General features: G+C 53.7%; 9 protein-coding genes across 9 annotated transcripts; 7 read left to right on the top strand and 2 right to left on the bottom strand.

The window, feature by feature from the left end:
* Positions 1-924: 924 nt before the first annotated feature.
* Positions 925-3,053, top strand: A1O7_07954 (uncharacterized protein; the record flags this gene model as incomplete). Its single annotated transcript, XM_007761950.1, has 9 exons — positions 925-1,081; positions 1,132-1,309; positions 1,363-1,456; positions 1,506-1,917; positions 1,993-2,096; positions 2,159-2,463; positions 2,519-2,616; positions 2,675-2,748; positions 2,799-3,053. 9 exons carry the CDS (start codon positions 925-927, stop codon positions 3,051-3,053), a joined length of 1,677 nt encoding a protein of 558 aa, XP_007760140.1.
* A 2,010-nt stretch (positions 3,054-5,063) lies between these two features.
* A1O7_07953 (uncharacterized protein) lies at positions 5,064-6,998 on the top strand (the record flags this gene model as incomplete). The annotated part of the gene is made up of 1 exon (XM_007761949.1): positions 5,064-6,998. One exon carries the CDS (start codon positions 5,064-5,066, stop codon positions 6,996-6,998), a length of 1,935 nt encoding a protein of 644 aa, XP_007760139.1.
* Positions 6,999-8,914: 1,916 nt separating this feature from the next.
* Positions 8,915-10,845, top strand: A1O7_07952 (uncharacterized protein; the record flags this gene model as incomplete). Its single annotated transcript, XM_007761948.1, has 6 exons — positions 8,915-9,066; positions 9,119-9,199; positions 9,292-9,338; positions 9,400-9,637; positions 9,698-10,725; positions 10,820-10,845. 6 exons carry the CDS (start codon positions 8,915-8,917, stop codon positions 10,843-10,845), a joined length of 1,572 nt encoding a protein of 523 aa, XP_007760138.1.
* A 921-nt stretch (positions 10,846-11,766) lies between these two features.
* Positions 11,767-12,534, top strand: A1O7_07951 (uncharacterized protein; the record flags this gene model as incomplete). Its single annotated transcript, XM_007761947.1, has 1 exon — positions 11,767-12,534. The coding sequence occupies one exon, from the start codon at positions 11,767-11,769 to the stop codon at positions 12,532-12,534; it is 768 nt and encodes a 255-aa protein (XP_007760137.1).
* A 344-nt stretch (positions 12,535-12,878) lies between these two features.
* A1O7_07950 (calcium binding protein 39) lies at positions 12,879-14,204 on the top strand (the record flags this gene model as incomplete). Its single annotated transcript, XM_007761946.1, has 4 exons — positions 12,879-12,986; positions 13,042-13,102; positions 13,153-13,646; positions 13,701-14,204. The coding sequence occupies 4 exons, from the start codon at positions 12,879-12,881 to the stop codon at positions 14,202-14,204; spliced, it is 1,167 nt and encodes a 388-aa protein (XP_007760136.1).
* Positions 14,205-14,946: 742 nt separating this feature from the next.
* Positions 14,947-17,181, bottom strand: A1O7_07949 (uncharacterized protein; the record flags this gene model as incomplete). Its single annotated transcript, XM_007761945.1, has 1 exon — positions 14,947-17,181. The coding sequence occupies one exon, from the start codon at positions 17,179-17,181 to the stop codon at positions 14,947-14,949; it is 2,235 nt and encodes a 744-aa protein (XP_007760135.1).
* A 393-nt stretch (positions 17,182-17,574) lies between these two features.
* Positions 17,575-18,735, top strand: A1O7_07948 (uncharacterized protein; the record flags this gene model as incomplete). Its single annotated transcript, XM_007761944.1, has 1 exon — positions 17,575-18,735. The coding sequence occupies one exon, from the start codon at positions 17,575-17,577 to the stop codon at positions 18,733-18,735; it is 1,161 nt and encodes a 386-aa protein (XP_007760134.1).
* Positions 18,736-18,787: 52 nt separating this feature from the next.
* Positions 18,788-19,945, bottom strand: A1O7_07947 (uncharacterized protein; the record flags this gene model as incomplete). Its single annotated transcript, XM_007761943.1, has 2 exons — positions 18,788-19,568; positions 19,632-19,945. 2 exons carry the CDS (start codon positions 19,943-19,945, stop codon positions 18,788-18,790), a joined length of 1,095 nt encoding a protein of 364 aa, XP_007760133.1.
* Positions 19,946-20,454: 509 nt separating this feature from the next.
* Positions 20,455-22,888, top strand: A1O7_07946 (uncharacterized protein; the record flags this gene model as incomplete). The annotated part of the gene is made up of 4 exons (XM_007761942.1): positions 20,455-20,466; positions 20,516-21,372; positions 21,428-21,487; positions 21,559-22,888. 4 exons carry the CDS (start codon positions 20,455-20,457, stop codon positions 22,886-22,888), a joined length of 2,259 nt encoding a protein of 752 aa, XP_007760132.1.
* Between the last annotated feature and the right edge of the window lie 50 nt (positions 22,889-22,938).

The following is a 22,938-nucleotide window of genomic DNA, read 5'->3' as shown; positions in this document are numbered from 1 at the left end:
TTGGGAAGCACCCTTTGCTGAGCCAGCGGACGCAGGTCCGCGATTTGCGGTGCCTCACACGGCAGAACTGGAGAGATTATGCAGAGCAATACTGGGGCCGAGAGGGTTCGAGTCTGGATTGCCGTGTCGGCGTTTGATACAACAAATCAGTGGCTTAGAGACGGCCTGCGGTTTGCTACCGCCGCCATCAATGCGTCCGATTTTGGCAGCTGTTTCCGCTCCGTCTTGCCCCGGCTTTGCCCTCGACGTCGATGTGGCTTTCCTTTTCCGCGTCAGTTGCTACACGCGACGGAAGTGACTTCTTCCGACGGAGATGATCACTGGCCACAGGCCACACAATGCACGAGTGCCTCTGTCACCCTCAGCGCCCCGATTACTGTATACTGTCGCATGACGGCCGCTATTCTTGGCAGCCAAGTAGGATCGACAAATCCTTGAGCTTTCCGATCTCCAAGTTACCAGCTAAACAGATGTGCTGTTACATTCGAGCTGACAGCCAACTTCGCTGGTAGGCTGGCCGCCATCCTACCCGTCAATGCCCAGACTTTTATTATGCAAAGATCCGGTCATGGCGCACCCGATCCCCGCAGACTCAACGAGCCTTCCTGCAGGACGAGAACCCAGCAGCTTGGCTTTCTCTGCGAAATGGCTGTAGACGGTAAGGAGTAGGCGCGCCACGGCCGTCACACAAAGGGCTTGACGGCCTCCAAGCTTCATGAAGCAACCCAAGCCATTCCTTGTCCCGTCGGGCGAAGAAAGAGGTCCTTGAGTAACCGAACCTGGCTATTTAAGATCGCGACGGGACCTCCTATGTCTTAGCACAGCTTGCAAGGTAAGGGTGAGAGCACACTCTAACCAGGATAGTAGTTCTGCCTACCTCTTTGGACTTTCTTTTCCCGACTTCATCTCCTTGACATTGCAAACATGGGTGGCGGCGGCGGCAAGCCTTTGAACATCTTCCGCATGGGAAGCTCCCTCGCGGATGAACCCAAAGAAGTGCTCAATTGGAGACTATGGTTTGCTGTGTTCTCGTTTGGGATCATGGGAGCAGCCCGAGGTGTTGATGAGGGGTTGATAAGCGGTAAGGAACATGCTTCGTCAGGACTCATATTGATGCTCATACGTTCCAAGGCACTTTCAACACCGAACATTTCCAGAAGCTCCTTGGGTTTGACGAACTCGCCGACGATGAATATGCTGATGTCAAAGGCAACGTCTCTGCCATGGTGCAGATCGGAAGCGTTGGCGGTGCTCTTTTGGCTTTCGTCCTCGCAGATCGCATCGGTCGTCTTTGGGCCACCCGTCAACTGTATGTTGTATACCCACACCCCCTACTTGAGGCGTTCTGCTCACCTCTCCTAGCTGTATCCTCTGGATCTTGGGGATCGTGATTTTCCTCACGAACAATGGCCGACTGGGCCAAGTGTATGCAGGGAGGTTCATCGCAGGCCTGGGAGTCAGTATAGCGTTGACCGAGTACGAGAGGAGTCGCTAACCGGGGATAGATTGGTCAAACCACTGTGATCGCCCCGATCTACCTGTCTGAGATCTCCCCTAAGGCTGTCAGAGGGCTTTGCACTTGCGTCTTCTCAGGGTCTGTGTATATTGGCATCATGCTTGCGTATTTTGCCAGCTGGGGTAGCAGTCTTCACATCGACAAAAACAGCTACAACTCCTGGGTCGTGCCCACATCCATCCATCTCATGTTCGCCGGCATCATCTTCATTCTGTCCTGGTTTAACAACGAATCCCCACGCTTTCTCATCAAGAAGGGCAGCGACGGTCAGGCTGTCGCCAACCTTGCTCGACTGCGAGGTCTCGATCCCGACGATGAGTACATCACCGCTGAGATCAACGGCATCAAGCATCAATTGGCCGAGGAGGAGGAGGCGACCTTGGGCCAGGGATTCTTTGGCTGTAAGTCATCATTCTCTCAGGCTATAGCGAAACCCCTGAGCCGATCCAATGAGTACACTTTTAACATTAGCACAGATTTCCGTGAAATGTTCTTGATGCCCAACAACTTCTATCGCATCTACCTTGGCCTGGGAACACAGCTGCTCGGTCAATGGTCGGGCGCCCAGAGCATCACTATCGTACGTACCAGCATCCCTGTCATAGGCTTGCCCATGGACCGAACACTGACATCCATGGATAGTATGCTCCGGACATGTTCGCCTTGCTTGGCACCAAGGGCCAGAACGAAAAGCTCTATGCAACTGCCATCTTCGGCGTCGTCAAATTCGCCGCATCCATCATTTGTGCCCTGTTCCTTGTCGACGTGATCGGACGAAAACGATCTCTATCTATCGGCATCGCCCTGCAAGCCATATCCATGTGCTACATCGCAGCATTCTTAACGGCAGTTCCGGACATTGATGAAGACACCGTCTTCACGCCTTCTCAAAAGCATGCATCGACAGGCGGCATCGTCATGATCTATATCTCGGGTTTCGGATGGGCGTAGGTTCTTTTGTTCTCTGAGAATACGGGCTCGGCAGCTAACACAGACTTTCAGAATGGGTTGGAACAGCATCCAATACTTGCTGAACGCGGAGATATACCCTCTGCGGATTCGTGCGATCAGCAGCTCCCTAGTAATGTGCTTCCACTTCGGTAGGTCAATTCGTGAGCTGAGCGTCTCATATCACTTGCTGATATCGTGTCCGAACAGTCAATCAATACGGTAACTCGCGTGCCGTGCCTAACATGCTCCTACCTACGTCGAACGGCGGCCTTTCCCCCAATGTAAGTTCCAGCCGCCCTGAACTGGCCGTGGTCCATACTGACGCACACAGGGGACGTTCTGGTTCTTTACGGCGATCACCATTCTTGGCGGTATCTGGGCATGGTTCTTCATCCCCGAGACATCCGGTCGCAGTCTCGAAGGCATGGACGCACTGTTCAAGCTGCCCTGGTACAAGATCGGCCGGTACGGACAGAGGGAGGCCGAGGTTAGTGATCAATTTGCGAGGGAGCGTGTCTTGGAGGAGAAATCTGGTGCTGGGGGAAGCGCTGCCCAGGTGGAGGTTGTGCGCCAGGAGAAGGTGTGAAGGAAAACAGCACGCGACAGGAGATTCGTTTCCACGTTCGATGGGGAGTGTGTGGGTATTATTGAGGCGAGTCTTGTGCTTCTGGACCTCTCGGAGGCAGAAGCGATGCGAGCAGACAAGAAAACTCTATGATGTTACCGTTTCACAAAACGGGTTCGTGGCTGTTTGATAGAATGTACCCCGTAACTAGCCCATTTCTACGGCGCCCGAAAGACGGCGACTATAAAGTCGGGCTGAAAGGCGAGGCATGGTTGCGGCTCCTCTGACTGGCTCCACGTCGTTGATGCCGCCGGCTAACATGAGTGCTCAGGAGGTAAAGTTCAGCGACCGTGTAGGACTTGAGCCTTCCGTGGCCAGTCATTAGGGAGGCGTGGCAGGTTCGTCACCTAACTAGGCACCTCGGAGCTCAGAAAATGGGCGCCCGCGGCTCCCCACCAGCCCCCGTGGCTTTGACTTTACCGTTGCACCAGACTGACTCACATTCTTTGTTTCTCGGTCACAGCTGACAGGCGATGAGTGATACCGTCAGCCCACCAACAATAGGGTTCTTCCACTCAAACATTTCTCAATACAATGTGATCTGCTCGCTGGAGGCGGCGTCCTTCTATTTGTCCTGCCCCTCGAATTCTATGCGAGCACATTCAGGCCGCCAAGATACGCGAAACCTACCACATGCTCAATGAATCCCCCAGCAAAGGAAAATGCACAAGGGTCTCTTCCGCGAGTGGGGGGCGATCAAAATCTCAGTGGGACTTCGGCTGTACCTCAGCTGAAACCGTTAATTAACGCAGGTACCCGAAGACGCCCGTCCTCAGGTGGTAACGCGGGTGCCACAGCCTGCATGGTACCAAATCACTCCTGCCATCGAGGCTCTTGTCGGCGTTCTGTGGCAGAGCTGAGAAGAGACATGGAAGCATCATAGTTTCAGGGGTCCGGCGTCGTCCTCCCTAGAAGGTCTATGACCGAGTCTCCGTTTATCAGTGGCCAACTACTGCATGCGGGAACAGATCTGGACAGCAAACATACTGGATAATGAGATTGTCTCTGCTCGGCGGGCAGTGACCATCTGGTGTGGTATTAAGTTGTGCTACGGCTGAGATCAGCCCTTCAAGCTGGCACCGAAAGTATTTCGCCGCACGAAATCGACCATGTCGAAGGACTTGTGTGGGATGTCTCAGCGACCTCCATCAGGAAAGGGCTTATGATCCCAGACCTCCGGCGCACCGATAACGCGGAAGATAAGGACGATTAGCTCCCGAAGTTAAACTGCATCTGGCACGGACACACACATGCCACGCTTTCCTATCCCTGAGTCTGGGTCTCCCGAGGCTCGACGCGTCTCGTCTCGACATAACCAGAAGCGATGCACATGCGAGCTGCAGGACGCAATCTCCGCCCAAAGGAAAGGCGTTCATCTATCCAAAGTCTAAACAAGTTGCCCATGTCACGTTCTACTGGGAGACCGAAGACCACAAAATTAGACCATGATCACCCAATGGTCCGTCCACCCCTGCCACTCAGATGCTTCCCCCGAGTCCCTCATCAGCTAAGCGTAGAATCTTGTGTACCCACCGATACACGATAGACGCCTCCGAATTTCAGGGGACTCCGTCATCACCAGTGGGCTGAAATGAAGGCCGAATCGATATCACCTAAATGGCTCGTGGCAACCTAGGTTTTCCCCCTCATTGCGACCAAAAGCCGTCGTCCAACTGCCCGTCTTCCTGCTTCCACCGACACAATCAGAGCGGAGGACGAGGTACGAGATGGGTGTGCTACCAATCCTCGACAGATTTCCTGCCCCGGCGAGGATACAGCGACTGAGCGTGTTTGCCTTGAGTACAATCCTGATCGTCCTTCTCCTTGAAAACACATTCTTTCCAGAAGCTTCAGTCGCCATTCTTCACAGAAGGGTTTGTCGCCACCCAGATCACACTTCATCGCATTAACAAGTGATAGGGCGACCGGTCACAGTCCCAACACTACCAACAATGGGGTGCCTTCGAGCCGATGCTAATATCCGGATATGTCAATACGGGACTGCCTGGGAAGAGATCGTGCGATACTCTGAAATACAATGCCACCGTCGGTGTGCAGCAGAGTTTCCATCTCAATGACGATATCCATCAAATCGCCGTAGCCCTTGATCAGCACCCGGTCGTCGACTACCCCGATGAAATGATGAACGACCCCGAGATGGATATGAGAGATATCGTCGAGAAGACCTGGACGCGCCTTGCAGGATCCAGTGTGTGGCTCCCCGGGCAGAAAGTGTACTTGTCCGTGACCCGGGTCGTCTTCTCGCCGTCCAGAACCCGGACGGTGCCCAAGATGAGTTTTCTCAGGGCTCAACTTTTCAACGAAGATTGGGAACACTTGACCAATCATACGATCTCTTGGAGCGGCAAGCAGTTCACGTTTCCGATGGTTTTCGACATACCAGCACAGGGGGAGGATGATGGGGCCATGTTCGGACCTGAAGACCCTCGTGTCATCTTGGAGGAGGGTGTGGAGGATGCGGAGCCAGTCATTATCTTTAACATGGTCAGTAGGAAGTCCGACTGGAAGCGAGCAATGCACCTTTTCCGCCCGTTCTCGAAGACCTCCACAATCCTCACCATCAAGGACACCGAACGAGCATATAATGAGAACAGCTGGGCACCATTCTTCATACCCGAACAAGAGCAGCAGACCTTGCTTGGCAAGATCCCGTTACCGGTGCCGGGAGTCGTCCGCAAACCCAACGAATATCTCCACTTTGTCTACAGCTTCAGGCCTTTGCGTGTCTTGAAGTGCCATATGCGTTGCGGCGACTGTGAATTTGTATACGAGCAAGACGTCCCAGACAAGGTCTACAACAAACACCACGACGAAGCCGGCGGTGTGCGTGGTGGTACAAACTTTGTCCCGGTCCCGATCCCGTCAAGCATGGACATCGACTCCAGGGTGCGAGTGTACGCAGCGTTTCCTCAAACGAATATCGCGAAGTTTTGTGACGGGAACTTCTATCGACCAGAGTTTGCCGTCATGGTCAACATTGGCAATCAATTCCAACTTGCATTTGCTTCCGAGTCACTTGACTTTGGAGATTCCATTCTGGAGTTGGGTCCGGATGATGATCGGTGTGAGAAATCGCGCATTCTTACCCCTAATACCGTGGTTCGGTGGGACACAGCTAGTGGTCAGGATGTGATGACTGTAACCTTCAGTGTCAACGAGGAGACCACTCAGATTTCTCGCATTCGCGGCCTACTGAGTTTCGTCCGCAACCTACCGCAGTTCAAAACGTTGCTGAAAAGAGATGGTCTCCTGAAAGGTGCTGATGCCGACCTGGTGAGCATTCTGGCCTCCTGGGTTGGTGACAATGTGCGTGGCTGTCTCATCCAGTCTGCGGCAAACTACACTGGCATCACAATGGAGAATTCGGACTCCCGAGATGAGGAGCAAGAGATGGATCTGTCCAGGGAATTGATGCTCCGACTCAAACAGATCAAAGCAGAAGAGTCTAAACGTAACCGGGAGAAGGAGGCCAATCGCGAGACTGACTCTGGCAACGAACCAGCCGCCCCAATCCTGGAACATCCCCCAGAAGGAGAGGAAGATGTTATCTTCCACCCAGAGCTCTTGGGAGAGTTTGAAGATGTCGAAGGTCTCGCTGTTGAGGGCTTGGAAGAGGAGGGTACAAAGGAAGACGAACTGCCAAAAGACGAAAAAGTGCAGGAAGACGACACCAGCGGGCAGGAAAACGAAGAAGTGGACGAAAAGGACGAAGCTCTGAAACCAGAAGGACTCGGCCGACTGGTATATGCAGGGGACAGGGAGGACAAGAAGCAGCAGGAGAAAGAACCTCTGCATCTGCCTCTGCATCCGCCCCAGGCAGCGCACAAGCATAACGGCCACCACCGGTACCACAAACAGCACAATCATCGTCGCGCTTGGCCTTGACTCTACGACTGAGACGACACGCCCAGCAAATACACTGCTGTGGCAAGAACAAAAGAAGCAGCCTCGTCACCATCAAGTCGCGTCCATGGAACGGCATTCGCTCACACGAATACCTGATGTCGATGTGAAGACCCTGCCCGACACGGTATGTTCCCGCCTCGTTCCCGCACGCGTGGCTCTATCTGGACCTGCCACTTGGAGCGAACTGTTGGAGGGACTACCATCCTCGGACATGCCTGCGGCTATGGCTCTGCGGCGTGTTCTTCGAGCTGACGCGTGCAAGCATTGGTATGTTGTATATAGCGACGACTATTTCTCATGATCTATAGACTGCGATGACATAGAGAGCAAAGGAGGGAGGGGAGGAGAGAAACAGACAGGAACAACACCATCCAGGATTTGGCCAGGTCAAAGAGACGACCCAGGTGGTTCGAGGGTTAGACTTTTTCTTATCAGCGAGGAGTTGTCGGGTTTCCAAGGGATCATGACACCAGAGACTGCTGGACTACGGAGTACCGAGAAGTGGGGATAGACGGATAGAAGGCTAAGCGCTGGATCCGGGGCCCCGTGGACAACGAGGAACGCGAGGAGCTTAGGGAGGGAAGTAGACTCCTGACGAACGAGAAGTCCGTAATCCCTGATCAAGAGGGATACCCAGTACGAGTGAGCATTGTCCTCATGTGACATTCGGATGTTGCCCTCCTCGGCGTATTGCTGCCGTTGCAGGTGCCATGCATGTGGGCAAGATCCCGCGTGAACAGCCGTCGCTTTGCTAAGCCTAACTCTGGCACGACTCTCTGCTCGGTAATGCCGACTCCTGCCCCGGTCTGGGACTTCCGGATGAAGCACTCCTCTAACCGATTTCTGATTCGTCGTTGCGTGCGCTCGACATTGACATTGTGGATTGGCTTCTGGATAGTAGCTGGTAGCCGAGCAAGAGCTTCTTCAAACGTTAATCGAGATGATTCTCCTGTTGCTTCATTCCGGACCGAGGCCATACGACAAAATATCCAGTGATGTGCCACTGGGCCACCAGTGACGCGGGGGTTTCACGGCCAAGAAATCATCCCCGCAGACTTGTTGCTTCCCGACTTCAAGGCCCGCGCAAACGTGGCTGCGACGGTGAGTCTGGGCAGCGCTAGGACACTGCTTGACATGGACGCGAGAGATGGGAGCCAGCCGATTGCGGTAGCCTTCCGAAGCCATGTGAACCCAAGTGCTGGATGCAGTGTGTAATTTCCTACGACCCTGGATAGACCTTTGCGTGCTGTCTGTTCGAGCCTAGTCAGCGAGAATCGCGCCAGGACAGGCGACCAAGACAAGGAATGGCCCCCACAAAGTACAGGCGGACATATCTGTCCTAATCACAACAGATCTGTATGGTGGACAATCGACCATGAGTCAGGCCAAAAGTTCAACCGCAGCTGCGCCGGTCACCTGAACTGTTCTGTGCTGCCCTTGTTTCCGAACCAATCGACACTGGTGCAGCCAATCTCGATGCGCTGACTGCAATCCACCAACTCACGCACCAGCACGCGAGACCGAACATCCCGTTACCATGGCCCGGTTTGGCGTCCCCAGACGCCTCCAGGCCCTGACTTCCGGTTTCCAGAGCCTCGTCTCCGCTTGACATGGTACACATCCGGGGATACCACTGTAGCCAAGCCGCTACTGTCACTCATCGCTGAACAGTGCATCACTATCGCGGAACAGCGTATCACTATCGCTGCGGCTGTCTTCCTCGAGGCAACACGACCGAGCAAGACGGTCCTGTCGATCACCGAGGCTCCATGGCCCTACTGTGGTAGCACCAGACTACTTAGATCGAGCGAGCCCCTCTCTCCTTGACAGATTTGTGTCAGCATCTCTCACAGAGCAACTCACTTGGCTCACATCTTGCCCTCATCCTGCTCAAGATGGCTTCCAGGGATCACAATGTCGAGGAGCGTCAAGTGAACGCCACCGTTCGACAGTCGCTTCAGGATGAGGTGGCCGCCGAAAAACAAGCGGCAATGCATACTGAGAACTTTCATGAAGCGGCTGAGCGAGGCCACGTCGCCACCGACAAGTTGGTCAAGTGAAGACACTGCCGTTGGGAAGACTGCTAACGTATCCATCAGATACGGCCACTCTCTCGTCACCTTCGATCCAGAGGCCGAACGGAAGCTTCGGTGGAAGATCGACCTCTACATTGTCCCCACGTGAGTCTTCGCGCAAGATCCTGTGGCTACCCGACCAGGATTTTATTGTTCGGTCGTCCAACGCAGCTCTTAAATGCTGACTTTCAGAGCAGTGTCGCCCTGTTATACCTCTTTTGCTTCATTGACCGGGCCAACATTGGTGAGTCTTCCAGACCAAGCATTCCGATCTTACGAGCAAACAATAACATGCTGTGCGACAGGCAACGCAAGACTCGCCGGCCTAGAGAAAGATCTCAACCTCAAAGGCTACGATTACAACACGCTGCTCTCCGTCTTCTACGTCAGCTATATCATCTTCGAGCTGCCCTGCAATATGGCGTGCAAATGGATGGGCCCTGGCTGGTTCATCCCAGCCACTTCACTCGCATTCGGCGTCTTTTCAGTGTGTACGGCCTTTGTACACCATCTGGGGGCAGCCTGCGGTGTCCGGTTTCTGCTGTAAGGACACTTCTGAGCAGACATCAATACCCACGATCTTCTTCGCTAATACTGCTCTAGAGGACTGGCCGAAGCCGGTATGCTCCCGGGAATCGCTTACTACATGTCACGATGGTACCGTCGCAGCGAGTTGGCCTTCAGATTGTCGCTTTACATTGTCATGGCGCCCCTCGCAGGCGCATTCGGAGGTCTTCTGGCTTCCGCCATCCTCAAGCTTGACCACTTCGGCGGTCTGCACCAATGGCGAATGATCTTCGCCATCGAAGGCATCATAACCTGCGGGCTGGCGGTGATCAGCTTTTTCACGTTGACTGACCGCCCAGAAACCGCTCGCTGGCTCTCCCAAGAAGAGAAAGACCTTGCAATCGCACGAGTCAAGTCGGAGCGTGTCGCTACCTCGGAGGTAATTGACAAGATTGACACCCCTAAAGTCGTCCGCGGCATATTCAGTCCTGTCACACTCTCGACATCGTTCATCTTCCTGCTCGACAACATCACCGTGCAAGGCCTTGCCTTCTTCGCACCAACAATCGTCAAGACCATCTATCCGAACAACTCTGTCGTGTCACAACAACTGCACACTGTGCCGCCCTATATCGTCGGAGCATTCTTTGTGCTCCTCCTGCCCTTCCTCTCGTGGCGCTTCGATAGACGCATCATCTTCTTCATCCTGTCCACGCCTATGATGATGGTGGGCTACATCATGTTCTTGGCATCCTCGAACTCACGCGTCCGCTATGGCGCCACGTTCCTGATCGCGTCGGGTGCGTTTCCCTACGGTGCGCTCTGCAATGCACAAGTCTCGGCCAACGTTGTCAGCGACACCGCACGATCCGCCGCGATTGGCGTGAATGTCATGTTTGGGAACATCGGCGGCCTGATCTCGACCTGGAGTTTCTTGCCTTTCGACGGGCCGGATTACCACATCGGCAATGGCTTGAATTTGGCCACCAGCTCGACGATCTTGATCTGTTCTTTCCTGCTGTTGTTCTGGATGATGGCCGACAACAAGCGCAGGGATGGCAAGGATATTGACAGCGAGCTGGATGGGTTGTCGTTGAAGCAAGTGCAGGATCTGGACTGGAAACGTGAGTTATTCCCTGCCGCAATGAATACCCGCGGCCCTCACCATTATTCGTTGTTTATATGTTCGTCAACCTTCGTGCTGACTGAGATACGCAGATCCTGGATTCAGGTGGAAGCCGTAAACGAAAACGGGGCGGTAGAAGCACGAAAGAGAGTAAAGCAGGCTGAACCAAATTTGAAAAAGCATTGCTGTTGCATCAAGAGAAAAGGGGAAAGCGACAAGAGCATAACTACCCGTCTCCGGATCCAGCTCCATCTAGCAGACTTAGCGGAAGTAGTCTGGCTTGCCACCAACCAGACTCGTGTTTGCACCTGTACTGTTATGGCTGGCTTTCTACTGGACCTTCTCCCCCAGCTTGAGCTGTTCCTCTGGCAATGACCCCTTCATCGTTGGGCATTTCTTCAAGAAATTCTTCCGTGGAAATTTACTGCTATGGAGCTGTAATGCCTTGGTTTGGGTGCCGTTCCGCTCAAACTCGTCTTCACACAAACTGTTTCAAAAACGAACTCTCTCGCTCTTGGCTTAGTAGTCTCGCTTCCGCGATAATGGTTCGCCCTAATGATGGGATTCATGCCGCTGCTTCTGAGGACTCAGGCACCGGGGAAAAGGACTTGCTTATGTATAATTGTTGACAGCACACACGAGGATTGTGCAAGGAGAAAGCAGATCACCCACCTCCAGTCATGGCTCTGACCAATCGCCATGCAGATGTGGCGATCCTCAATGCTTCATCGCAACCCTGCCATCGTGAAGCCCCAAAAATGCTGTCCTCTTGCTTGTGTGTCTATTATCTAGTCGTGCCTGGTGTGCCGGATACTAGGAACATGATATTGAGGTTCTGACTGTACCGTGGAAAAGCCAACATGTCAAGATCCAGCATGCTGGCAGAAAGACGGTTCAGCCTTGCCAGGCAGACGTGTTACTCTCAATGGAGTCGGTATATATGCGCACGACGACATGGTTGATGTTCTCGTACATAGCTGCCATCTGCTACCACAAGAAGTTGAAGAAGCGCGAGCTATTTTAGGACTGACAACGAAAAATGCAGGTTGCTACGGACTATCGGTTCCTGCAACAAGTTCTATCCTCACTTTCTCCTGCGTGGTTTGAAAAACACAACGACGAGCCTTCAACACCTGCTTCATCCGGAGACCTCGACAACAGTGGTGGAAATGTACAGAACCACGCCCGAATAACCCTCACCTCCCTACCACCAGAGCTCCACCACATGATCGCATCCCATCTGACTTACCCGGACCTCTTGTCGCTGAAGCTCACGGACAAATACTTCTCCCACCTGGTCACTCCCAAGCTCCACGTCAGGACGCGCGTCCGCTGGGTCCAGAGCCGACACGCACAATGTCTCCCCGTGCCTATGAGCACGAAGCTGTCCTTCATATCGGACGCCATGTTCGTCGCGAACGACGAAGTCAAGACAATCCTTAGGCGCAGAAGGCAGCACTTGGAGTGCCTAGACTACGACTGGGACGGGGATGGGCATGGGCAGACGGCGTTCAAGAACCCCGTCATAGCCTTAGAGGTGGACGGCAGCGGGGCCATGCAGCACGTCCAAGTCAGGAGGCGGATCCGCCCTTCGTGGAGCAAAGCCTGCCTGGTCACTGGGGCAGAGGTTTGTCCTCGGGTGAGGGAGATGGAACTGGCAAAGAAGCGGTATGACCGCAGTTTTATGGGGAAGGTGTGCTCGAATGGGCGAAAACTCGCGTGGTGTGCAAGAGTAGCTTGGTGGTGGTTGGAAGGATGGTGGCAGACGTACATTGAATCTCTGAGACGGCGACGTCGGGAAACTTGAGGTGATGTCAGCATTCAGCAATAATCACACTGACAAAATGCGTGGCCATATAATGATTGAGAATGCACTCGGTAATTCATAGCGAGAATGGACTCATTGACAGTTGAGCTACAGGTGAAGAGAGCAGAATCCGAACCTGATCTTATCGCCACTCTGGTCCCTGGTTGCCTGGGGCAATCAATGCCGTGTCAACAGTCGGTAAATTGAAACGCCGAGGCAAGTGACAAGTCGTCGTGCTGCAAGACGCAGTGACATGGGTGCATTTTAAAGCGCCTGCGACGCGTTTATTCAGGTGCAAGGTTTATATTCGGCTCCTGCATGCTTGGTGCCCTATAGATGTCAGCATGGCCTTCCTGTTCGGCGGTCGAGGGCGACAGAAACAGCCTGCGGAGATCGCCAGGTCGTTAAAGGATCTCCTGGTCAAACTGCACGAGCCCAATCCAAGCCTAAAGGTGAGGACGAGACTGAGACAGGCGCGCAGGACCCGAGACTGACGTGCCCGTCCAGATCGAGGAAGATGTCGCGAAACACATGTCGCAGATGAAGTTGATTGTGCAGGGAACACCAGGTCAGGAACCACCCTTTGTCGTGCGACAGACACTAATGGCACGGGTTCAGAAGTCGAATGCAGCCCCGAACAGGTGCACCAGCTCGTGCAGTGCATCATCCAAGAAGACATCCTCTTTGAACTGGTGCGGTCGATTCGGTTGCTGCCCTTCGAAGCGCGCAAAGACGCCCAGATCATCTTCTCGCATATCCTTCGCTACAAGACCTCCTCGACCCCATCCTCACCGCAGTCTGGCGGCCAGGAACCGTCAGCAGTCACATACCTGGTGTCTCAGAGACCAGAGATCATCGTCGAGCTATGTCGTGGTTACGAGTACCCCCAGTCTGCAATGCCCTGCGGGACGATCCTACGGCAAGCACTGGCACATGAGACAATCGCCGCAGTCATCCTGTACGACGAGTCACAGCCCGGAGAAAAGGCGGTCCAGCTTAAAGATGTGGACGTGAGCCGAATACAGTCAGGCAAAGGCGTGTTCTGGAGCTTCTTCGACTGGATCAACAAGGGCAGTTTTGAAGTCAGCGCCGACGCCTTTACGACGTTCAGGGTATGTCTAGCACTCTTCCACCAGGGGCATGGCCCACACTCACACGCAGTGCAGGAGATCCTCACCAAACACAAACAGCTAGTCTCGCAGTATCTGACGACAAACTACACCCTCTTCTTCACCCAACACTATAATCCGACGCTGCTCCTCTCTCCGTCCTACGTCACAAAGCGCCAGTCGATCAAACTCCTCGGCGAGTTGCTCCTCCATCGATCGAATTACACCATCATGACCCAGTTCGTGTCCTCTGCCGATCACCTCAAACTCACCATGACATTACTCAAGGACGACCGGAAGATGGTCCAGTACGAAGCCTTCCACGTGTTCAAGGTCTTTGTCGCGAACCCCAACAAGAGCGATGAAGTCAAGCGCATCTTGGTCCGGAACCGCGCGAGGCTGTTGAAATTCTTACCCACCTTCCTGGAGGGCCGTACCGATGATGACCAGTTTCTGGACGAAAAGAGTTTCCTGGTCAGGCAGATCGAGAACTTGCCTGACGAGGAGGGCTTGCTGAGGGAACAGCAGGACAGCAACAGTCAGGTCAGAGTCGGTGCATAGGATGCAGGTGCATTGCGCTGGTGGAGGTGACGTGACGGGACCGCCTTGATGATGGATGAATTAGAGCCCGCGACGCCCTCTCATGGTGTCTGCTCATTGGGATGGTGGTTGGCAGCGCTCTCACACGGTGGCTGGCCATTGGGAGGGTGGTTACAATGGGGTGGTGGGATCCTTCAGACTCTCGTGTCTGGATGGTGCATTGCTCTCGAAGTGATCGAAGTGGTGGAGCACAAGAGCTTTACTGTACTTGAACTGCAGCGTACTTGGGGCAGGCAGGTCGGGTCCTATTGTCACGAAGCATTGATTGAACTGATACACGAAGCACTCGCATGTACACTACTATGCCTGCCTATGTTCTCTTCCTCTGCCTGTGCTTGCTGAGACAGCACGGCAAGATGGGACGGTGATGGGTACGAACGATCCAATCACATACGAAACAACATGATGAAGTCAAACTCTTATCGAGTAGGTACTATAGGCTTGTCCCATGGTACTAGTATGTACTGCAGCCATGCCAGTGCGCACTCCTGCAGCCTGCTCAGTACTCGGCACTCGGGTCCGACGTAATGAGAGCCTGCAGCATTGATTGAGAGTGGAGGCGGGAGTAGGTGGCATTCTTGGAGCGCTGCATTCATCAATGTCATAAACATGCAAAAGAGCATGTACCGTGTCCAACTCTGTACGCCAAAATTGTCATCGACCCAACCAAGCACATTGGCGCTTGGACAAAAGGACGCCAGGCTCAAAACACGTCTTCTTTCTTTGCCGACCCTTCCTGGGCCTCCAGCGTCATATTATCCAACTCATCGCCCAACAGCTCTACCTCGACCTCCTCGCCTACCCAGCCCTCAAACTCCTCCAGGCCTTTCTGCACGTGGACCTTGAATCGAATCACATCCTCCAGAAGCCGCTCGATGCCGCCGTGCAGCTCCTCCCGCACCCGGGCACTCTCCTCCCGCATATACTCGTATGCAATGTGGACCTCCATCTCGCGCTGCTCGAGCTCTACGACGCCCCTAGCCAGACCTTCTCTCATGCGACTGAGTTCTTTCTCTAGCTTCTCAATCGCGCTGGTCTGCTGCGTGTGCTGCGTCGTCCCGTTCTCCTTGAGCACGCCATACAACCTCCCAGCCTCGTTGACGCGGTAGTTCAAATTGTCAATCTCGGTGTTCTTTTCATGGAGAGCTTCGGAGATATTGTCCAAGAAGTCACGCGCGTTGAGGTCTGACTCCGACAGGGCTTTTCTACGCTCGTTGATTTCCTTGCGCAGAGATATGAACGCGTTGCGAACCGTGCCTCGAAGGTCCAGGTTCAGGAGATGCGAGGGAGAATAGCCCGTATTGGTGTCGGCGAGGAGGCGATCGGATTCAACGGGCGATGCGCGACTGCGGCGACGTTGGGAAGTCGAAGATGAGAAATTGTCCGACGAGAGATTCAAGCTGAGTTCGTAGTCTTGGTCTTTTGCGTTGACCGCTGTCGATGGGATCACCGACATTTGATAGCCCAGGCTGTTGTAGCGTTTGATGGTTGCCTCGAGGTCTTCGAGTTTGCGGGCTGTTTCGGCTTCCTTTTCTAGGACTCTTTTGTTCACCTCGTCGAGAGTAGCGAGTGCGTCTTCGTGTGATTTTGCAAGCCGTTCGCGTTCGGTGTTCATCCGGTCGATGTCTTGTATGTTCAATCCCTGACGGTCCACGCTGTGTTGCAGCGCCTGGCGTTCTTGCTCGACGGCGGCCAAGTCTGCTTCGACTTTCTGGATTTCCGCGTCAAGGATTTTTATGCGTGAGTCGTACTTTTCAATCTTGGCTTGCACGTTTGCATTATACTCTTCGAACTTCTTTTTGTCGTCTTCGAGAATCTTGAAGTGCTTGTCCAATTTTGCAATGTCCGGTGCATTTCGCTCGAATTCGTCGACTTGTGCTTTCAAGGCTTCATGTTCTGCTTCGAAAAGTCTCAACTCTTCGGCATGCTTGGCATTGGCACGTTCAAACTCTTCGTTTAGAGCTTGAATATGCGGTTGCAGCGCGGCCTCCTCGCTTTCCTCATCGTCCTCGGGTCCCATCTGGAGCCAGTCTTGATAGGCGCCGAACAGGAAGCGGAATACTATGCGATCGCTGGCCACGTCAACGCCGGCCTCAGCACATGCATCATCGTATGCGCCCCGCGTGAAATTGTCCAGCATCTGAGCGAGCTGCATCATCCAATGCAGCAGGCCTAGAAAGCGGGGCCAGTTCTGTCCTCCTACAGCGACCAGATGAGACTTCGTAATGTCTCGTTCGTAGGGATATCTGAGCTGTTTCATGATGGGCGGGACCTCGACATCAATGCTTTTCTGAAATTTGTAGCCTGGGTCAATCCGTCTGTACAGCCACTGGAACATGAACGTGAAATCTTTCTGTGTTGGTGATTTGACTGAATTCTGGGTCAACGAGTGCTTCATTTCGAGCTCGAAATTGTTCTGGGTCAGGTAGTCAAGAAGTTCTTGACTGATGCGCGCTCTATACGAGCCGTCTCGGAGAGGTCGCGGGTCTTTCGGGGCGCCAGCAGCGGGCGGCGGTTGTGAGAAGAAGGACTGGTGCACGGCTGGCGCATGGCCAGGAGGACGAGAGAATATGCTGCTTCTCCTCTGGAGGCTTTGAGTCGCCGGCGTCTGTGAGCCAAACAGTTGGTTCGGCGCAAGACTTTGCCGGCCAGTATGTTGATTAGCGAATATGTTGACTGATGTAGATCTCCGTGCTGTTGACATGCCCATATCTGCCAAGTTCCCTCCAGAGGATGATCGCTGGAACACAGGTTGCGCAGGGCGCTGGATGCTGTGGTTGATTGAGGTTGATCGGACATGCTGCGCTGTGTGAAAGTCGGCGCTTGAAGAAGCCCGCTTGACAGTGGAAGCTGGTTGAGGGATGGCTGAGAGATTCGTGATATTACCCAGAGTCTCGCGCGGGCGACGAACACTGAAGAGACCAGGAGGCTGCGACATGACGGCTGGGAGGCGATGGTGGTGGTGTCAGGATTCTGCAGTCAGCTGTAGTCCTTGGTCGAGGTTGAGGGTGAGGGCGCGGTCTTTGCGAAGCCAAACAAAGCCATCGCGAAAGCCGTAACCACGGCAGCTGAAACTACGGTAGATCAAAAGCCTGTTAAGCGTATTTCGTCTAAGCCCATCTGGGACTGGTGGGCCATACTGCCAAACGAGCGCACTCGAAACGCAGACCGAGGCTCGACTCAATTGACAAATGGATGGCTGGTCTCTTCTATCAACCACTTCCAGCAGCCATTTCCGTTCCTCATCAACTCCCTCTTCCGTTCTGCAGGGCAGGACAGAAGTTAGAATGGGCGCTGAGTAAATCCGGTTTCTCGACTGACTTGCACCAACATGTCACCGCGCGAAGACTTGGTCTCCTCGGCCGTAGTGTTCCTGCAGGACCCGTCCGTCGCTTCAGCTCCCGTCGAGAAGCGAATCGAATTCCTCAAATCCAAGAATCTCACACAAGAAGAGATCGATCTCTCCTTGGCCCGAGCAGCAGGGGATGCGGGCCAGCAGGTTCCATCCCCGCAAAATGCATCCTACTATCCTCCTGCTCGAGGGCCTCCAGGCCCGCGCTATTCATACCCATACAACCCCTACGGAGAATGGCAGCAACCTCCGCCGCCGGAACCGCCTCGACGGGATTGGCGAGACTGGTTCATTATGGCGACTGTAGTTGGAGGAGCCAGCTACGGATTGTACACCCTGGCCCAGAGATACATCAAACCGCTAATAGCGCCGCCAACACCACCACAGCTGGAACAAGATAAAGCCGCGATCGACGAGCAGTTCAACAAAGCGTTCGCCTTGCTGGACACGCTGTCCTCGGATACCACTGCTCTGAAAGAAGCCGAAGAAGCCCGCACCCAGCGCCTCGACAACGCAATCACCGACATTGAAACCATTGTCGCGGAATTGAAAGCCGCCAATATGCGCCGTGAAGACGACGCCCGCAGAATGGAAACGGAGATAAGAACCATGAAGGACAGCCTCCCTCGATCCATTGACAGTGTCAGAGAGGCAAGCGAAAGACAGCTCAAAGAGCTGAGCACTGAATTGGGCAGTTTAAAAGCGCTTATGGGTAATCGTCTCGGAAGCACCTCTTTTAGTCCTGCAGGACAGGGAATTCCGAGGACTCAGCCAGGTACTTTCCCAGGATCGGGTGCGTCAGCTTCAACAAGCGCAGCCGCGACACCGAGTACGGAGAATGCCACAGGAAGCAGTGCTGCCAACCCGTCCAGACCGACGCCGAGCTACACCACCTCAGCATCAGCAGTCCCTACGTCTTCTTCAGTGTCCACTTCCAGACCAACATCAACCACTTCATTCAGCGCCTCAAGCAACAAAGCAGCCATTCCGGCATGGCAGATGGCAGCCGCAAACAAGGCCAAGGATATCAACGGGCCCAGTCCTGCAGCTGCGAGCCATAACTCCAATGTTCCGGTCACGAATGGGGCTTCTCAGCAGGCGGATGGTGCTGAAGCTGTCGCAGCACTTAATGCGAGCTAGTTCGATATCTGTTTATATATATGTTGTTAATGAAAAGCTGCTTCCAATCTCGTCATTCATCTCTGTTGTCGCCGCCGCCTCCAAACCGCTGCCGTGCAATCTCCCGGAACAGACTCATGGTCTTCTCCTCCCGCTCCTTCGCAGCCTGCAACCGGGCCTCCATCTCCGCGCGTCTTGCCCGCAGAATCTCCTCCTTCCTCAATTCCCGCTCGTTTTTCTTCCTCTGATTCTCCATCTTCATCCTCTTCAATTCACCGAGACTATCCTCGTCGCCCATGACGTCTGCGTCCCGTAGTTCCACTTTACCGGCTGCTTCTTTACCTGCGGCGAACGCACGGATGGAGTCGGCCTTTTCGCGCTTCTTTTCGAGTTGCCGTTCGCGTGTGCCAGCTTCGGCCCGTGGTACCAGCTCGTCCAACCTCTCCTTCTGCTGTTTCCTGTCGATACGGCGATCTTCGCGGATACCTTCTATGTACCTCTTCTTCGCTGAGGCAGCCTCCTCGAGGGAATGTTCGTCTCGGTCGCGAAGGTCTGTCAGCGAAGGGGTCATGGGACCAGGCGCTCTTGACAGCGTGTTGGAATGATCCTGAGCTCCACCTTGATCGTTGTACGATGCAATGGATGCGGATGTCGGTAGAAAAGGTCCGTATTCGTCATCTGACGCAGGATTGTCGGCGCCATCGTAGTCTTCTCGAGGGTGTAGCTTCCGGCCCGACGATGTCGTATCCGGCCGGTTTACCCTCGTCTGCGCCTCAGGGTCGCTCTGCGCAGATACATTTGCCTTCTCCAGTGTCTTTGGATCATACCATCCTTCAGCCAATTCTCCACGATTCCTGCCATGTTAGCCACCTCCGAGAACCTCGATTTGATTAGAAGGAAATGTACGTGGTACCTACCATTTCCCAACAAAGCTTTTCCACCGTCCTCTGATTTCTTTGTCTTCCAAGTTTTCGAGGATGATGTCTTTCTGGATATCAAGATATAGTGCGAATAGGGGAGTGTAGGTTGTCAGGTCGTGCAGGGAGAGGGAGCGGGCGTTATAAGGAAGAGGCCTTGACCGCGGGGAGGTGGGTGCGGGTGACCGGGTGCGCTTGTGGTGGTGGTGGGGAGAATAGCGCGAGCGATGGCGATGATGGTGGTGTTTGTCCGGGTGGACATCGCGGTAGGGTGAGCGCGAACGGGAGCGACTTCTATGGTGCTTGTCTGCCATTGTTCTTGAGAGGGGTGGCGTACCTCGTGAATGAAAACAGCCTGGAGCATAATATCATTCCTCGGGGACCGTTGCACCGAATCCTGGATGTGATCCGATTTCAGCCTTGGGCGAATACTGTAATGCCGCCGCTCTACGCATAGGACGATCGTGGACGATGCGAAATATACCGAGTACCCCATGTGCCGCTCTGCCCTCAAGGTTCGAAGTACTTTTGACGTTCTCTTCAGACGCTTCAGAGCGATAGTACAGTAGACCCTTCCCGCGCTACCATAAATATCGCGAATTCTGCAATTTCCCTGGCTTTGTGTCGAGCAATGACTGAGTTGCAAGTAGGCTCATACTGTAGTAACTTCTACGCTCTTGAGTAGAGCAGCGACATCCGCGCCAAGCTTCCTGATGTACCGATCTCGAGAAGTTTTCCTTGCACCGCCTTAGTCCTCATAATCTCGTTCTGTATAGACGTCTTTCTGCTCCTGTTCCCATAGACTTAGAACACTCCCCTCAGCATGCATGTTCTTGTAGGTGTCCCCAAGTGGATCGACAGAATCATACGCTCACTTGACCCAGGTTGTGAACGATGACGGCCCTCCGTCGAATCAATCATCACCATATGTTCATTCGCTGGTTTCGACGCTTCAAGATGCCGGCCATGTCGTCTCTGTCGTCTTGCCTCACGTTCAAAGATCCTGGATTGGGAAGGCTCATATAGTCGGTCAGACCCTGACTCCGACCTACTTTCGCCCTGGCAGCATCCTGAAGGATGACGGCATCACCTCGGATCGTCCCTTTGATGATGGAGGGGAAGAATGGATTCTGATAGACGGCACCCCAGCTTCATGCGCTCAGATTGGTCTGCATCACGTCTTCAAGGATAGAGGTCTGATCGACGTTGTAGTGAGCGGACCCAACTACGGACGCAATACCACTGCTGTGTTTGCCCTCTCCAGTGGTACCATTGGTGGTGCAATGGAAGCTGCGATGAACGGCGTCAAGGGCATCGCCTTGTCCTACGCCTTTGATTCAAGGGAGCACGATCTCGAAGTCATTTCCGAGGCATCAAAGCTGAGCACTCGACTTATAGAGAAACTGGTGAAACAGTGGCCGGATGATGTACATCTGTACAGTATCAATGTTCCTCTTCACAAAGGAGTTACGAACAACAAGATCGTTTACACCGAGATGATACAAAACCGTTGGACTGGTGGCAGCTCATTTACAGAATTGCCCGAAGAGGCTGACGACAATAACCCTAATGAGGAAGAACGAATCATCCGCGAGACCGGCGCGGTCAACGGGAACGGTGCCAAGGTTACGCGGAGAGCACATCGCAAGTTCAAATGGTCGCCGAACTTCACAGGCGTCCGGAAATCTGTCCTCGACGCTGGCAAGGGTGATGGATGGGAAGTACTACAAGGGAACGTCACGTAAGTCCCTAACCACGGATGGAAATACTACAAGTATACGTACTGATGAGCATAGTGTGACCCCGCTGGTTGCAAATTTCTGGCATCTGCCCCATTACACTGGAGAAATCAAGCTGTGAGTAAGTTGACCATGGACGTTCCCGGCCGCCTCGACTATGTAGATGGACTGAGTTGACCGTTCTTCAGAGACGATATCACTGCGAACCCGATAGACCATGCAGAGAATGCTACTGCAGCTTCCATCTATGCACTGGTTGACTATCCAGATGCATATGTACAACCTCTGATCCTGGCCTCCCTGAGTCAATTAAGGCCTACCACTGTCAAGCTTTTGTCTTCTATCAGTCATTTACCGCATCCCCAAGACCCCGTCTTGCAGTTCACTGCATATGAAGCAATAGACTTCGAGCATGCGATGCACCATCCTCAGACCTCGCTCGTATGCGCATATGTCATCCGTAAGGCGTTCGTTCGCAAGCATTTTCTGTCCAACACAGTTTCAACTTGGCTAGTCAAGCACCCTGAAAGCATCTTGGCAAAGCATTTCAAGCCCTCTGCTCATTTCGAATTGGACTATGCAGAGTTCCTGGACGAAGCGTTGGTGGATGCATGGGACTTGAATGAGAGTTTGGCGGAGAACGAGCAGAAGGATTCTACTCAACAAAAGCAGTGGTGGATCCTGAAGCCCGGCATGAGTGACGGTGGCAACGGCATCCGGCTCTTCTCGAGTCTAGAAGAACTCCAAGCAATTTTCGAGGAGTGGGAAGAGGGCGCGCCCGATGACGACCACGACACCGATGAGCCAGCCGATGGTGACCTATCCGATTCCCCCTCCACGAGCAAACGAGGCAGTATCACTAAAGGTAACGCAATGACGTCTCAGCTCAGACACTTCATTGCTCAACCTTACATCGACCTGCCTTTGCTTTTGGAATCGTATGGGAATCGGAAATTCCACATTCGAGCATATGTTCTGGCGGTTGGGGCACTGAAGGTTTATGTCTACAGGGAGATGCTTGCCTTGTTTGCCGCCAAGGAGTATCAAACGCCTGCGTCTACTACAGGCCCGGACATGCTTGACCTTGCACAACATCTGACAAATACCTGCTTCCAAGATGAAGCGACCAAGGAGTCTTCTGTCTACCGGTACTGGGATCTGAACTCGAGTGGAGTGCGGCCCAACTGGGGGGAGGACGTCTTCCGCCAGATATGCGACATAACCGGTGAGGTGTTTGAGGCTGCAGCTCGTGAACAGATGATACACTTTCAAACACTTCCGAATGCATTCGAGATTTTCGGCGTGGACTTCCTGGTGGACAGTGATTATAATGCTTGGCTTCTGGAACTCAATGCGTATCCCGACTTCAAGCAGACGGGTCGGCATTTGCAGGATGCCGTGGTCGGTGGCCTTTTCAAAGAGGTCACGAAGAATGCCGTTGCGCCATTCTTCGGGCTGGCCTCCTCCGGAAGTATGCAGATGCCGCTTGTTCGGTCTGTCAATCTAGGCCGGGGATGACTGGCAGTGGCAATGAGATCAAGCGTCCCGCTTCACCTCTCGTTTGGCAT

The sequence above is a fragment of the Cladophialophora yegresii genome (genome assembly GCF_000585515.1).
Source record: "Cladophialophora yegresii CBS 114405 chromosome Unknown aczIN-supercont1.5, whole genome shotgun sequence".
Lineage (NCBI taxonomy): Eukaryota > Fungi > Ascomycota > Eurotiomycetes > Chaetothyriales > Herpotrichiellaceae > Cladophialophora > Cladophialophora yegresii.
The sequence above is the reverse complement of the archived record's forward strand: the minus strand, read 5'-3'. Positions and strand labels throughout refer to the sequence as shown.